Source organism: Marmota flaviventris, chromosome 2 (genome assembly GCF_047511675.1).
Source record: "Marmota flaviventris isolate mMarFla1 chromosome 2, mMarFla1.hap1, whole genome shotgun sequence".
Lineage (NCBI taxonomy): Eukaryota > Metazoa > Chordata > Mammalia > Rodentia > Sciuridae > Marmota > Marmota flaviventris.
The window spans coordinates 162,669,689-162,684,684 of NC_092499.1; the positions used below are offsets into that span (position 1 = coordinate 162,669,689).

Consider the following 14,996-nt stretch of genomic DNA (forward strand, 5'->3'; position numbering starts at 1 on the left):
CCTTAGAACCAGGGAGGCTGTGGGAAGCAGGCATCTGCCTTAGGCTGGCTCTGGGATGGATACTTGTGATGATGCCTGGCCTCCTCTGGCCCTCATTCCTTGTGCCTACTGCCCACTGGCACCTTAAGTTGTTAGAACTGCTGCTCCCCTTTAGGGCCATACTCCATAAAGGGACCAGCCATCCAATCAGGCTTGGACTTCGCATAAGCAAACCACAGCATTTAAATGCAGACCAGAGAGCCAGCACAGCAAGGAAAAGCTCTGACTGCTTCTAACCTCTAATGAGAATTGTTTTTTTGAGGGGGCATCAAACCTTGAGTAAATATGTAATCATCCTTTATGAAAAACGTTTGTGTCGAGAGATTTCAAATGGAGCTTTTAAAACTAATAGGCATTAATAACAAGCATACATTAGAGTCCTAAATGCATTGGCCACTCACTTTGCTTTTCACAACACCGCCTAGCTAAGTGCATCCTTTAAAGTTGTGTAGCAAAGAGTTACATCTCATTGGTGGGCTCCATGCTGAAGTACATGGCAAAGGCTCAGGACCCAGGTAAGCTCTGCTGGAGGTCAGTATTAAAGATGAGGAGTGCCTGTGTGCTCCGAAGTACTATGAAGGAAGAAACTATGACGGTTGCCTGCAACTAACTTTCTTGTTTATGTGTATGTGCTCTGCCCTGGGTTGAATCCTACTTTCACCATTCTCATTAACTACACAGAACAAACTGTACCTTGGGAATCCCTTAAAAAATATTTTCAACTCATGGTCCAGACCTTTTCCAAGTGAATTCTGAGGGTTTTGCTCATTTCCTAGTCTTCCTGGTCTTTGTAGATGATACTGATGTTGGGCTTGGTGATTCCTGAAACTTGGCCTGCAACTTGCCAAACAATCATCTTCCTTTTCTTTCTTTGAAGAAACCACTGTATCACCAGCTTTGTGAAATAACCAAGAGAGCAGACAGGGACCAGGAGACACGTGGGAATGTTAAAATGTGCCACCGTGACCCTGGGGCAAAGTCGTGTGAGGAAAGACAGAAATGACAAGTAGAGTGCCTGAAAGATGTGATAACATGGGTCTTCCCACCAGATTAAGGAAACATGTTTCTTTTTCTTTTTCTTTTTCTGCAGGTAAACAGAACAAAATGTAGCTGGAGAAATTAGAGCAAAGGATCCCCCATCCTTCCATGAGACTTGCCTTCCCCCCACCCCCACCCTCCTCCACAGTATGTGCTGTCTTCTTCCCAAACTTCCCCAGGGCCAAGAGAAGCCTTGCAACTCCGAGGACTGTCATTTAGTTTCATTTCTTTGTTCCTTTGCTTCATCTTGTGCCCCTGCCGAAGACAAAGAGAAACCATTTGTTAGATTAGAGATAAATCGTCTCCGTCTTCATAGGCTTAGCAAGGAATATCTATTTAATACAGCTTTTACATGTCTCTGACCCCTCAAACAGGCCTAGAAATATCTTATTTGACTATCAAAGAGCTCTGGATATCTGAGCTGTAATTGCTGGCACACAGTACCTTTAAGGAGCATATAAATCACTGCTAATAAATGTCGCCACATTGACAACCTGCTTTAGCTGATGGGACGATTAATGCAACTCTTCAAAGTAATCTTTGAAAAACCTAACCTTGAATTGATATAGCTTCCCTTTTCTGGCCCATTCACACACATCTGAATAATATAATACTGATTTGCAAAAGTCATTGATGTTTATGCCACCATTTGAGATTTTTCTTAGTATCTGCTGTGTTCCTTACCTATGAGAGAACTCTGGGAAGATCCTCTGCCCTAGCAGAATAAATATTTTTTTTTAGATTTTTAAAAGTGAAATATAATTCACCTATAGGAAAGTGCACAGATCTAAAATTATACCGTTTCTTCTGTTTTGAAAAGAAGTTGCAGTTTAATACCCACCACTGCCAAGATATAAAAGTGTAACTGTCACTAAAATTTCCCTTTCCTAAGGCCACTCCTGCTAGAACCAACAATTTTCTGATTTCTATTATGAAAGGATTAATTTTTGTTCATCTAGAACTTCCTAAAAATGGAACCACACACGTGTCTGTCCTGTGCCTGGCTCTTTCACTAAGCAGAAAGCTTGAAAATCATTCATTTTGCTGCTTGCTGACCACAGTCTCTTCTTTTGTAATGCTAACTAACATTACATTGTATGTGTAATGATCACATTTTTTAAAACTTCTATTCTGCTATGAAACATTTGGGTTGTGTCCAGTTTGGGGCTTTGGTGAATAATACAAGTATTCTTTAAAAAAAAAAAAAAACATTAATGACTCATTAATTGTAATTCTAATGGGATTCATACATACCATGCACACTGACCATATGAAACTACTTTCTTCCACCTCCCTATACCCCTTCCTAGCAATATTTAATTTCAGGTTGACATTTAGTTTCTACATATAAGACCACATGCAGTATTTGTCTTTGTCTTATTTCACTTTAGTTTGTCCATTTTGCTGCAGTTGACAATTTCATTCTTCTTTATGGCCGAATAATACTCTGTTGTGTATATGTGTGTGTGTATATATATATATATACCAAATTTTATTTATTCATTGATTTGTTGATGGGCAACTAGACGGATCCCATATCTTTGCTATTCTAAATAGTGCTGCAGTAAATGTGGGCATGTAGGAATCTCTTTGGTGTGCTGATTTTATATCCTATGGATATGAGTGGGATTAGTGGACACATGATAGTTCTATTTTTAATTTTGTTTTTTATTAAGGAACTGATAATGTACAATACAGTAGCTCTACTAATCTATATTCCCACTAACAGAGTATAAAAGTTTCTTTTTTCTCCACATGCTTGCCAGCATCTGTTGTTGTTTTGATAATAGGCATTCTAACTGGGTTTATAGTCTTCATAACTAATGATATTGAGCATTTTCTCATAAAATGCTCATTCATATTTCTTCTAATAAGAAGTGTCTATTCAGATCATTTGCCAATTTTTAAAATTAGATTACTAGTTTTTTATTACTGTTTCTTTTTATTCTGAATATTACTAACTTTCTGTCACATGAATAATAAGTAAGCAAATAATTTTTCCCTCTTTGTAGGTTGTCTCTTCATTCTGTTGATTGTTTCCTTTGCTGTGAAGCTTTTCAGTTTGATGTGATCCCATTTGCCAAATTTTGCTTTCTGTAATTTGAGGTCCTATCCAGGAAATCATTGCCTGCACCAATGTCTTGAGGTGTCTCTGTTTTCTTCTAGTAGTTTCAGGTCTTGAAACTATTTACGTTTTTGATCCACATTGAGTTGATTTTTGTACAGGGTGAAAGGTAGGGGTCAAATTTCAGTCGTCTGCATGAGGATATCCAGTTGCCCCAGCTTGTCCTTTTTCCTTTGTATGTTTTGGGCACCTTTTGCCAAGAGTCAGTTATCTGTGGGTGTGTGGATTTATTTCTGGGATCTGTTCCATTCCATTGGTCTGTATGTCTATTTTCACTCCAGTATTATGGAGTTTTGATGACTGTAGTTCTGTAGTATGTCTTGAAATCCAGTACTGTGATGCATCCAGCTTGGTTCTTTTCAATTTAGATTGTTTTGGCTATTCAGGGACATCTGGTGCTCACATATGAATTTTTGATTTTTCTGTATATTTCTGTGAAGCAGTTATTGTTATTTTGATGGGGATTGCATTGAGTTAGTAAATTAGTAGATTGCTGTAGGTCACATGAACATGAAGGTATTTCCATTTTCTTGTGTCTTCAATATCTTTCACAGGTGTTTTGTAGTTTTCATGGTAGAAGTCTTTCACTTCCTTGGTTAATTCCTAGGCTTTTTATTTTATCGTGTTATGATTGCTTTCATGATTTCTTTTTCAGGAAATTTGTTATGGCTATATAAAAAAGTTATTGATTTATATTGATTTTGTATCTTGCTACTTTATTGAATTATCAATTCTAATAATCTTTAGGTGGAGTCTAGTATTTCCCCTATATAGAATCATATCTCCAAATATGAATAACTTGATTTCCTCCTTTCCTAGCTGGCTTGTATTTCTTTCTCTTGCCTTACTGCTCTGGTTAAAACTCCTAATACTTTATTGGATAAGGGCAGTGAGAGTGGACACCCTGGTCTTGTTACTGATCTTAGAGGAAATGTTTTCCACTTTTCCTAGTTTAGCATGATGTTGACTATGGATTTGCAGTATATGGGCTTTATTTCATTGAGGTACAAAACTTATAAACTAAGTTGTCTAGGACTTTCATCATGAAGGGACATGAATTATATCAAACACTTTTTCATCATCTATTGAGATAATTATATTTATCCTCATTCTATTGATATAGTGAATTACATATTTTGGGGGGCAGTATCAGGGTTGAACTTAGGGGCACTTGACCGCTGAGCCACATTCCCAGCCCTATTTTGTATTTTATTTAGAGACATGGTCTCACTGAGTTGCTTAGCACCTCGCTCTTGCTGAGGCTGGCTTTGAACTCATGATCCTCTTGCCTCAGCCTTGTGAGCCGCTGGTATTATAGGCATGTGCCACCTTTCCTGGCTATGAATCACATTTTTTGAGTAACTAAACCACCCTTGCATTCCTGGGATAAAAACCAATTTGATCATGGTTAATGATCTTTTTGACATGCTGTTGAATTTGTTTAGGATTTTTAATGTGTTCATCAGGGATATTGATTTATATCTTTCTCTGTGCTTATGCTCTTGTCTGGTTTGGGTAGCAGGGTAATGATGGCCTCTTAGAATAAGTTAGAAGGGTCCTCTCAATTTTTATGGAACAGTTTGGGAAGCATTGGTGTTAGCTTTTTTTGAAAGTGGTAAAATTCAGAAGAGAAGTCATTCAGTACTGAGCTTTTCTTTGTTGGAAGACTATTACTGATTCTTCTCATTGCTTGCTATTGTACAGGTTTTTTATATCATCTTGAGTCAATTTTGGTAGGTTATCTGTGTCCAGAAATCTATCCCTTTCTTTTAGTATTTCCAGTTTATGAGCACACAATGTTTTTTTAATATCTTTATTTTATTTATTTTTATGGGGTGCTGAGGATCCAACCCAGCGCCTCACATGTGCCAGGTGAGCACTCTACTGCTGAGCTCAACCCCAGCCCTGAGCATATAGTTTTTCAAAATAGTCCCTAATAATCTTTTTTATTTCTATGGTATTAGAGGTAATATCTCTTTTTCATCTGTATTTATTAGGGTCTTCTTTTTTCTCAGTTAATCTTGCCTTTATGCTCATTGATTCATCTTTTTAGAAAACCAACTCTGTTTCATCTATTGCATTTTTCTTCTAAATCTCTATTTCTAGCCAGGCACAGTGGCACATGCCTGCACTCCCAGTGGCTGGGGAGGTTAAGGCAGAAGGATCATGAGTTCAAAGCCAGCCTCAGCAACTTAGTAAGGCACTAAACAACTCAGCAAGACTCCATATCTAAATAAAATACTAAAAAAAAAAAAGAGCCGGGAGTGTGTCTCAGTGGTTAAGTGCCCCTGGGTTTAATCCCTGGTGCTAAAAAATAAAATAAAAAATAAATCTTTATTTCTACTTTGATCTTTTTTTCTTTCTACTAATATTGGGCTTGTTTGCTCTTGCCTTTCAAAGTCCTTGAGATGCATTATGAGGTTGTTTCTTTGAACTGTTTTTGTTTTTTTTTTTTTTTTTTTTTTTTAAAGGAAGGCATTCCTGGCTATAAACTTTCCTCTTAGTACTGTTTTTGTTGCATTCCACAGGTTTTAGCACAGTTGTGTTTCCTTTGATTTCATAACATTTTTAAAGTTCCCTTCTCTCTTTCTCAATGACCCACTGTTTATTCGAAAGTGTGTTGTTCAGTCCCAATGTATTTGTAGAATCTCTTGTTTGCTTCTAGTTTTGTTCCATTGGGGTTAGGAAAGATTCGTGATATGATTTCAATTCTTATGAATTTTGTGGTCTAATAAATGGTCTATTCTGCGGAAAATTCCATACACTATTGAAAAGACTGCATTCTCCTGCTATTTGATAGAAGTTTCTGTAAATATCTGGTAAGTCCCTCTGGACTATGGTATAGCTTAACTCTGATATTTCTTTGTTGATATTTTTCTCTAGATGATCTTTACATTTAGGAGCATGGGTATTGAAATCCCCCCTATTATTGTATTGCACCCTATCTCTAAAACTATCAGCGTTTGTTTTAAAAAAATTGATGTGACATTAGGTGCATTCATATTAACACTTGTATCTTCTGTTTTTGTTTGTTTGTTTTTCTTTTTCTTTTTTTGGACAGGGAGAGGTACCAGGAATTGAACTCAGGGACACTCAATCACTGAGCCCCGTCCCCAGCCCTATTTTATATTTTATTTAGAGACAGGGTCTCACTTAGTTGCTTAGCCCCTCACTTTTGCTGAGGCTAGTTTTGAACTTGCAATCCTCCTGCCTCAGCCTCCCAAGCTGCTTGGATTACAGGCCTGTGCCACCACGCTCAGCTAACACTTGTATCTTCTGGATGAATTGATCCCTTGATCATCATTTAGTGCCCTTCTTTGTCTCTTCTTAGTTTTTGTCTTAATCTATTTTGTCAGATATAAGTATAGTTATTTCTGCTTGCTTTAGGATTCAGATTGTTTGGAATATCAATTTACATTTTTCCACTTTGTGTTTTACAGATGAACTAAGTTTTTTGTAGACAACATGTTATTTTCTGTAATCCTTTCAAATGGCCTACATCATTTTATTGAAGAATTTAGTCTATTTATATTCACGGGCATAATTAATAGGTGTAGACTTATGTTTGTCATTTTGCTGATTTTCTACCATTGGCTTTAGATATTTTTTATTCTTCCTCTTAACTTTGTGGTTTAGTATATTGACAATGTTTGATTATCTTTTATTTTTGTGTGTGTATCTACTCTTTATATTTTCACAAGTTCTCATGATCCCAGTTATTTCAATTCTGAATATTGTACACATGTACATATCTTTTGTAAGGTCTAGTGGTTATGAATTCCCTCCGTTTTTGTCTGTCTTGGAAGGTCTTTGTTTTGCCTTCATTTCTGAAAGATAACCTTGCTACCCACCACAATATTGGTTGGTAGTTATTTTCTATCAGGACTTGGATTACATCATTCCATTCCTGGCTGACTTATAGCATTTGTCCTGAGAAATCTGCTGTTAATCTATTGGGGACTCTTAAATGTTATTTGGCACTTCTCTCTTGAAGATTTTAATTTTTTTCTCTTGCACTTTGACAGTAGCTCCTGGTTATATCCTGAGTGCTGGGAGATGATGTACAATCCTTTTCCAAAATAAAAAAAGGCTGTACAGATTCTAGGTTACTTATCTAAGTAAGCTGTAAGGATTGTGAAACTTTCCAATAGGTAGGATTGCTAGCATCTCTGCTAATAGTTTTCTGATACTCTTTCAAGCTTAGCCCTGCAGAGGGAGAACTCTCTGCCTGCAGACCTAGGGCAGAAAACATACCAGGGCCTTTTGTTCCTCTTCTTATGCTGGTATCACAGGTCTCTGAATCTTACAAGGTGCTAGTCTCTGTCGCTGATTTTAGGTGTTCTTCCATAGCCATTCACCTCAAAATGCAGCTGTATCCTTGTAACTTTTATGTTTCTTTGTGGAGAAGGAGATGAGTGCTGGGTACCACATTCAAGTCATCTTGAAATTCTCTACTAAAGAATATTTTTGTTGAAGCCTTTTATTGATATGTTATTTGCTTCAAATATTTCAAATAAATTTTTTTTTTGGTCATAAGAATCTACCTTATCTAATACATATCTAATGTATATGATATTGTAAGAAATCATCAGTTTCCTGAAGTGCTTTATTATGGTTTGAATCTTAAGTGTCCCCCAGAAGTCTCCTGTGTTCAAGGCTTGGTCCCCAGCTGATGATGGTGCTATTGGCAGCGTTGAAACCTTTAAGAGTTGGAGCCTAGTAGAAAAAATGTCATTTGGGGTGCACCCTTGCAGGTGATATAGGGACCAGACCTGCTTTTTTCCATCATATGCTTTCCAGTCACTACATGATAAGCAGTTTTGCTTCACCAAGTATTCCTCACCGTGATATTTTCTGTCTCTGCAACCTGCAAAACAATGAATCTAGCCACCCATGGACTGAAAAATCCCAAAATTTCTTTGAATTGATTTTCTCAGGTGTTTTATCACAGGGACGGAAAGCTGACTGGTACCAACAAGGGGGTGTCAGTGCCATGACCATACCAGACAATGTGGTTCAGAAACCTTTGGAATTGGTTTGCAGAAGGAATTTGGAAAAATTTGGAGATGAAGATTAGAGAAAGCCTAGAATTCTGTAAATGGAGCTTTAATAGGCAATTCTGGTAGCGGCCCAGAAGGCCAGAATGCTGATAGAAATGTGGACAGTAAAGGCTGTGTTGATCTGTTCATGTCAGAAGGAGTTTGAGAGGCTACTTCTGCAGTACTCTGGCAAACAAGTTGTCTGCATTTTATCCATGCCCTGAGACTTTGAAGCTTAGTTTAAATGAGATGGACTGATTTATCGGGTAGAGGAGATTTCAAAATAGCACAGCATTCAAGCCTGGGTATTGCTGGCTTCTTTTATCCATGTTTGCATGATAATCAGGAATAACAAGCAGAGGGTAAAGATTTAAAATACTTGGTGTTTGGCCAGAAAAGGAGTCTGTTTAAAAAGAGTACCTTCCTTGGAAACTTCAAAGAGATTAGCACAATTAAAAAACAAAAAAAGTCATGTTCTTGCACTGAAACAATAGGAAAGCTTTCTTGGGGGCATCTCAGGAGTGAGTAACACCCCACCTATGGCATGCTCAAAAGTGTACAAGTATAAACCTTTCATTTGAGAAGGGCGTCCTGCTTGCACAGGGCTGCCTAGGGAATTATTTACCCAGGATTCACTTCCCTGTGTTCAGCCATCAAGGCACTCAGATGCCACTGCATCTGTGGTTCATGAGGGTCCTAGTTCAGCTCATGCAGGTGGCCGACCTTGGCACCATATATAGAGTGATGATTTTATAGGCATACAGAATGTGAAAGTTATAGGGTTATGGTGACTCCCACTGAGATTTCAAAGGAAAACCTTTGAAGACTGGAGTGTGGAAAGATTGGAATCCCTGTGAGCAGTCCCTGATGGGTAATGTGTGGAGGTGAAGCCACTGTGGAGATCTCAGAACATAAAACATCTTGAGGGAAGCTGCAGGCAGGGAGCCAAGCCAGTTTAAGAAAGAGGCTACTGGGGCTGGGCCTGTGGCTCAGTGGTAGAACACTTGCCTAGCATGTGTGAGGCACAGGGTTTGATCCTCAGCACCACATAAAAATAAATAAAATAAAAGGTATCGTGTCCATCTATAACTTAAAAATATATTAAAAAAAAAAGAAAAGAAAAAGAAAGAAAGAGGCTACAGCCAGCATGTCAACCCAAATCTGTGGGGGTTCACATTTCACCAGCAAGATTTTACGTTGGCATTGCTGGGTTTTGTTTTGGTCCTTATTATTTCTGTGTCCCTATATCTTGGAATGTTTACCTTGTGCCACTGCATCTTACAATTGTTCTTTTGACATTTACAGAGGTTCAGAGCTGAGAGTTTTCCCTGAGTCTCAGAGGAGAATTTGGACTTGGACTTTTTGAGCAGTGTTGGAACAGTCAAATTTTAGGGGCTGGGAACATAATGTTATGTCCTAGATCTTTTTTTTTTTAATATTCTGAGGGGGTTTTTTTTAGTTGTAGTTGGACACAATACCCTTATTTTATTTTTATGTGGTGCTGAGGATTGAACCCACCACCCTGCATGTGCTAGGCGAGTGCTCTACCACTGAGCCACAACCCCAGCCCCTGTCCTGGATCTTAAATGTCCACTAAAGTCTGTTTTAAAGGCTTGGTCTCCAGCCAATGGTGCTGTTGGGAGCTGGTGAAACTTGTAGGGAAGGTTCTAATTGATGGAAGTTAGATCACTGGGGATGTACCTTTGAAGGATATTGGGAGCCTGGCACCTTTCTCTACTATTGCTTCTGAGATACCACAAGGTGAGCAGCTTTACTACCACACTCTTGAGGCCAATAATGATATTCTGCCTCTGTACAGGTCCAAAAGTAGTGGATCCAGTTGACCATGGACAGAAACTGTAAGGCAAACTAACCTTTGTTCTTTTGAGCTGATTTTCTCAGATGTTCTGTCATAGCTTTGGAAAGCTAACACAGGATTGCATCATTTTACATTTCCATTAGCCATGTAGGAGAGTTCCAGTTGCTCCATATCCTTTAACAGTTGGTGCTGTGATTGTAAATTTTATATCTGCAGTCCCTGGTTTCCAATAGTTTCAGTGCAAATAAAGTTAAATCTGGTAAGGCTCAATGTGTGACAACCATGTGCAAGGTCCCAAACTGCATTCTTGGGAACAATAGAATAAAATGCATGTTCTAAATACATTAACAGATGTTTGATCCAAGTAAACAATATCTACTCTTAAGATAAGGGCATTTTTTTTCCTTCTCCTAGATTGTGACCAAAAGGGCATAGATAGTACAAAGTGTACCAAGCTGAAAAGAGTTGTGGAGGGAGTGAAAAAGACATTTATTTGTACAGTGGTCCCTCAGTATCCAGGATGGATTGGTTGTGGATACCCTTAAGGATACCCAAATCTGTGGATATTCAAAGTCCCTCAAATAAAATGGTACAGTCTCTAAATGTACATTTGTCTTGTATATTTTAAATCATCTCTAGATTTTTTTGATAGCTAATGCAGTAGAAACTATGTGAATAACTATTACACTGCCCTGTTTAGGGAATAATGACAAAAGGAGTCTACATGTTAAGTACAGATCTTATTATTATTATTATTTTAGAATAACAAAATTAATTTATTAGTCTTTTAAAAGAATTCCCTTATTAAGTCATTTTTTCAGATATTATTTTTTAAAGAATATTTTTGATCTGTGGTTCATTGACTCTGCAGAAACCCCAGATCCAGAATCAACTTTACTAGACAATTGGGATTAAAAACTTTATCTGATACTGGCAAAGTGGAAGCAAGCACTGAGCTCAGAAAACCAGTGTTACAACAGTGACTCAGCATATGAAAGAAGGTAAAACAGCAACTTTTAAAGCTAGGAATTGGAGGTCTTAGGTTAGTCATCTCTATCAGGAACCAACATCTTCTCTGGTGGCCTATGAATCTTAAAAACAAACAAACAAACAAACAATGCTGTTGAGCTATGTGTCTGCATATATAGAAGCAAAATCATGCTTACTGTAGACAATACATGAAGTCATGAAGAAAAGGTAAGGGAAAAAAATCCTACCACTATGACAACTATGTTCAGAAAGTCACTAGGGGGTAATACAGTATGAAAGAATTTTGAATAGAGAGTATTTAAACTTCTGTTCATCACCCAAGTGACCTTTATGTAAGTCTCTTCTATTTCCTGGATTTCAACATCCTTAAACTCATTTAAGACTTTGTTTTGACAACTTATTCATTTGGGTTAGTGCATGGGTTCATGTTTATGATAAAGGAAAATATCATTTTCACATTAAGGAAAATAGATATATCCTGGTACTTTATCTGGATATTGATCACATAGGAACATTATAAGATCTAGATTTATCCCTTATAAGTTGTTAGTTGGCAACAAAAGGGTGAAAGGTCAAGAAGCACTGAGAAGTGTGCATGTAAATTGCTCAGATTTAGTCTCACTTTCATTAGTTTTTAATGGAGACTTCTCAGCTGTATTATTTCTGTAGTTTAACGGGATATTTAAAATACATGAACTAGACAAGAAATGTTAATAGAACATGTTTGTGTATTTTTAGTAGTCCTGTGTTACTCATGCATCATACCAATGCCTTTATATTTAATTTTGTTTGAAATTCAAGACAGTTCTGGGGAGGACAGATAATTCTTGAATTTTATGTATTCTACCATGATACTGGAGCGTAAGTCTGGTGCAGTGTGGGAGAGTATAGCAGGCTGTATCAACAAGATTTGTGTCTCAATGACCCATAATTCAAATAGTTAAATATTTTAAGCTAGGAATTGGAGAAGTTACAGAGTGAGACTGCTTTATTTTAATTCTCCTCAACAGCCCTCTCAAGATGTGGAAAAGGGTAATAGATCATTCATCATTCTAGATATACCTCAGTGTCTGTTGAGACTTAGAATGTTTGTCTGCAAAAACACTTCAACTTGGTTTTGTCTAGACTTCTTGTTTCCCTGGAGAGTTCCCTTAGGTCTATTCAACCGGACAAGCCTTTGAGTGCACGCCTGTGTCCCCAGGTAGCCAGGACCTACAGCAGGCTTGCTTCTGCCCACACAAACTCCTAGGTCTTTATACATTCCGCAGGGCAAAGACATTGGGCTGGGGTGGTAGCTCAGTGGTAGAGCGCTTGCCTGGCATGTGTGAAGCACAGGGTTCGATTCTCTGCACTGAACATAAATAAAGAAAGATCCATTGACAACTAAAACAACAACAAAAAAGATACCAAACAACTTAGCAGACAGCTTCTAAAAAAGCAATGCTTTGGAAACAGCTTAGGATTGCTGAAATAATTTGATTACTCCAAGGAGGCCAGGGGATAAGATGAAAGAAAATGTTTTTCTCATTTTGTCAAAAAATAAGATTTTTTTTCATGATTTTAAGTATGCTGTGAATTATCTTTTCCCCTAAAGATGGCAAGTTTCTAGGGAATTATAATAAGTTTTTATTCACCTTACACAGTGGAATTTAAATATTTTAAAAGTTTAGTCCAAGTCAAGTGAGGGGACTTTGCAAAACTGAGGGAAATCCATATGTCATTGGCAAACAATTCCTTTTGCCTGGTTAACGAATTGAAAAATCCCACCACAGGGGCATCTTACCTATTGGTAATCTTCTTGCTGACTCTCTGTTGGGTCATTTACATTGTCAACCTGACTGTTCATTTCAACTGTAACCAGAAAGGAAAACAAAAAAGTCAAATATTTATTAAGCTCAAATCTCTTAAACACAGTTATGGTTTGGATCTAGTGGTAGGGCCTAGTTAGAAGAAGCAAGTCATTGGGGGCATGTTTTTTCCCCGGACACTTGCTCAGCTTCCTGGTTACCATTTTACCTTATCTTAGGCACAAAGCAATGGAACCAGCAAACCTCAGACTGAAACCATTTGCCAAAATAAACCTGTGAGTTTATTCTCTCAAGTATTTTGTCATGGCAACAGAAAGCTAGTATAACATTACTGATTTTTTTTTTGTCTTATACATTTTTTCAGTTTGTTTCTATTTATTCGAGTGTTTGAATCCATCCTTGTATATTTTCATGGACAGGGAAGGGCATTCACTATAGTTCTTCACTAAACTGTAGAAGCTGAGCTATCATTTCATACTAGATTTTGGTTTGACAATTTGGGTATATATTACCATCCTTATAGAAATAAATTCAAAGGCCTTAATAGATATCTAAGAAAATAAAGAGAAAACAAAGCAAAACAGATCACTAAGATGCAGAAAATTAAGCAGTTCCCTTCAAAATGTCACTGTCAATAGACCTGTTTGGTTTGCCACATTTTCAATTTCAGAATTCAAAACAGACCCTGCAAGCTTGCCAATGGATGCAGCAGCAAACACTATGGAAAAAAAAAAATCTAACCAGATCACACAGCTCTGGAAAAGTATGCTTTCATTTGACTGTGTATTCTATGTAAGCATTTGCATAAAAATAGAGTGTGTAATTATTGCCTTTCTCCTGTAGCTAAAAGCAGTCACTCAAACTTTCCAAGGGTCAGCAGGTTTAATGAGATTGATATTGTTACAGCATCCAAGCACATTCTGTAAGCTGAGACTGGACAGTGGCCAGATAATCTAGCAGTAGAACTCTACTTAAAACCTCAATAGCAACCCATCTGGGCAACCAAACCACAATCTCTGGTAATTGGCTCAGAATGCACTGGACTTGGTCAGTGATCATCAGCTTCCATATTTTCTGTACCTGCTTTCAACTTGGAACCAACCAGGGAAAGACCTCTGAATTAAAAACCTAAGATGCCCCACTTTAGGTAACAGTTTCCAGATTCCCCATACCAACTACCTCCAAACACAAGTGATAATGACTGACACCCTCACTATAATAATCTCTGAATAAGTAAATTCCATTTGTTTCTCATTTAGGTGGTGATTTATTTGTACAAAATCAACAACATAAATCTTTTTCTCCTACATGAAAGCTTGAATAAAATAATGTCAGATGCCGGCTTCACACTCCAAAGATGCTTGAAAGAACATCTAGGGTCTCTCATTCAACTCTCCCAAGTTATCATCTGCAAACTGTCCTGGGTTTCTAACAATGTGTAAGCTTATTTCCACGTGTAAACTGATCAGGTGTGGCAACTTTGTCGGTGTAAAGAAAATCATTCCTGCACTGTTCAGCCTGGTAGACAAGGTCACTGGAAGTCTACCCACCACAGTGTGGCAAAGTACAGGATAAAAATAAAAGGGAGCATTTGTTTGCTGTTCTCTCTCCCAGTGGACACTTTTAATGTTACTATGCATGTAGGTATTTTGGTGACAACAATGAAAAGCTAACAGGAATGAGTTTGAGGAGGAAATGTTTATTTTAGGCTCATGCATGGTTGGCCAACTCCATTGCTCTGGGCCCAAGGTAAGGCATGACAGAGGACAGCTGCTCCACTCAAGGGAGGCAGGAAGCAGAGCATGCACAAGGAGCCAGGATCAAAATATAGTCTCCACGGTACACCCCCAGTGACCTACTTCCTCCAGCCACACTCTACTGCCTATAATGACCACCCACTCAGACCATCCAAGTTATTAATCCATTAAATGGCTTAATCCATTTAATTATAATGAGGTTATAATCTTTTCACTTTGGAACATGGCTACATTGGATATCATATTCCTAACATGGGAATGTTTTGGGGGATACTTTAAACCACAACACTATAAAAAAGCATTTCATGCTCAAATAAGTAAAAGATATCAGTTTGTATAGAAGAGGTTATAATTAAGGTAGGACTATGTGGGAGACACCTG

At 37.7% G+C, this 14,996-nt stretch overlaps 1 protein-coding gene across 5 annotated transcripts in view; it reads right to left on the bottom strand.

The window, feature by feature from the left end:
- Positions 1 to 1,223: 1,223 nt before the first annotated feature.
- Macrod2 (mono-ADP ribosylhydrolase 2) overlaps positions 1,224 to 14,996 on the bottom strand; it is a 1,986,218-nt gene continuing 1,972,445 nt past the window's right edge. For all 5 annotated transcript variants that reach the window (XM_071608715.1, XM_071608716.1, XM_071608713.1 and 2 more), the window contains 2 exons: positions 12,834 to 12,901; positions 1,224 to 1,332 (listed from right to left, as the gene is read on the bottom strand). In XM_071608715.1, the coding sequence (XP_071464816.1) occupies positions 12,834 to 12,901 (68 nt within the window). In that variant the 3' untranslated portion in view covers positions 1,224 to 1,332. The remainder of the gene's footprint in view (positions 1,333 to 12,833; positions 12,902 to 14,996) is intronic.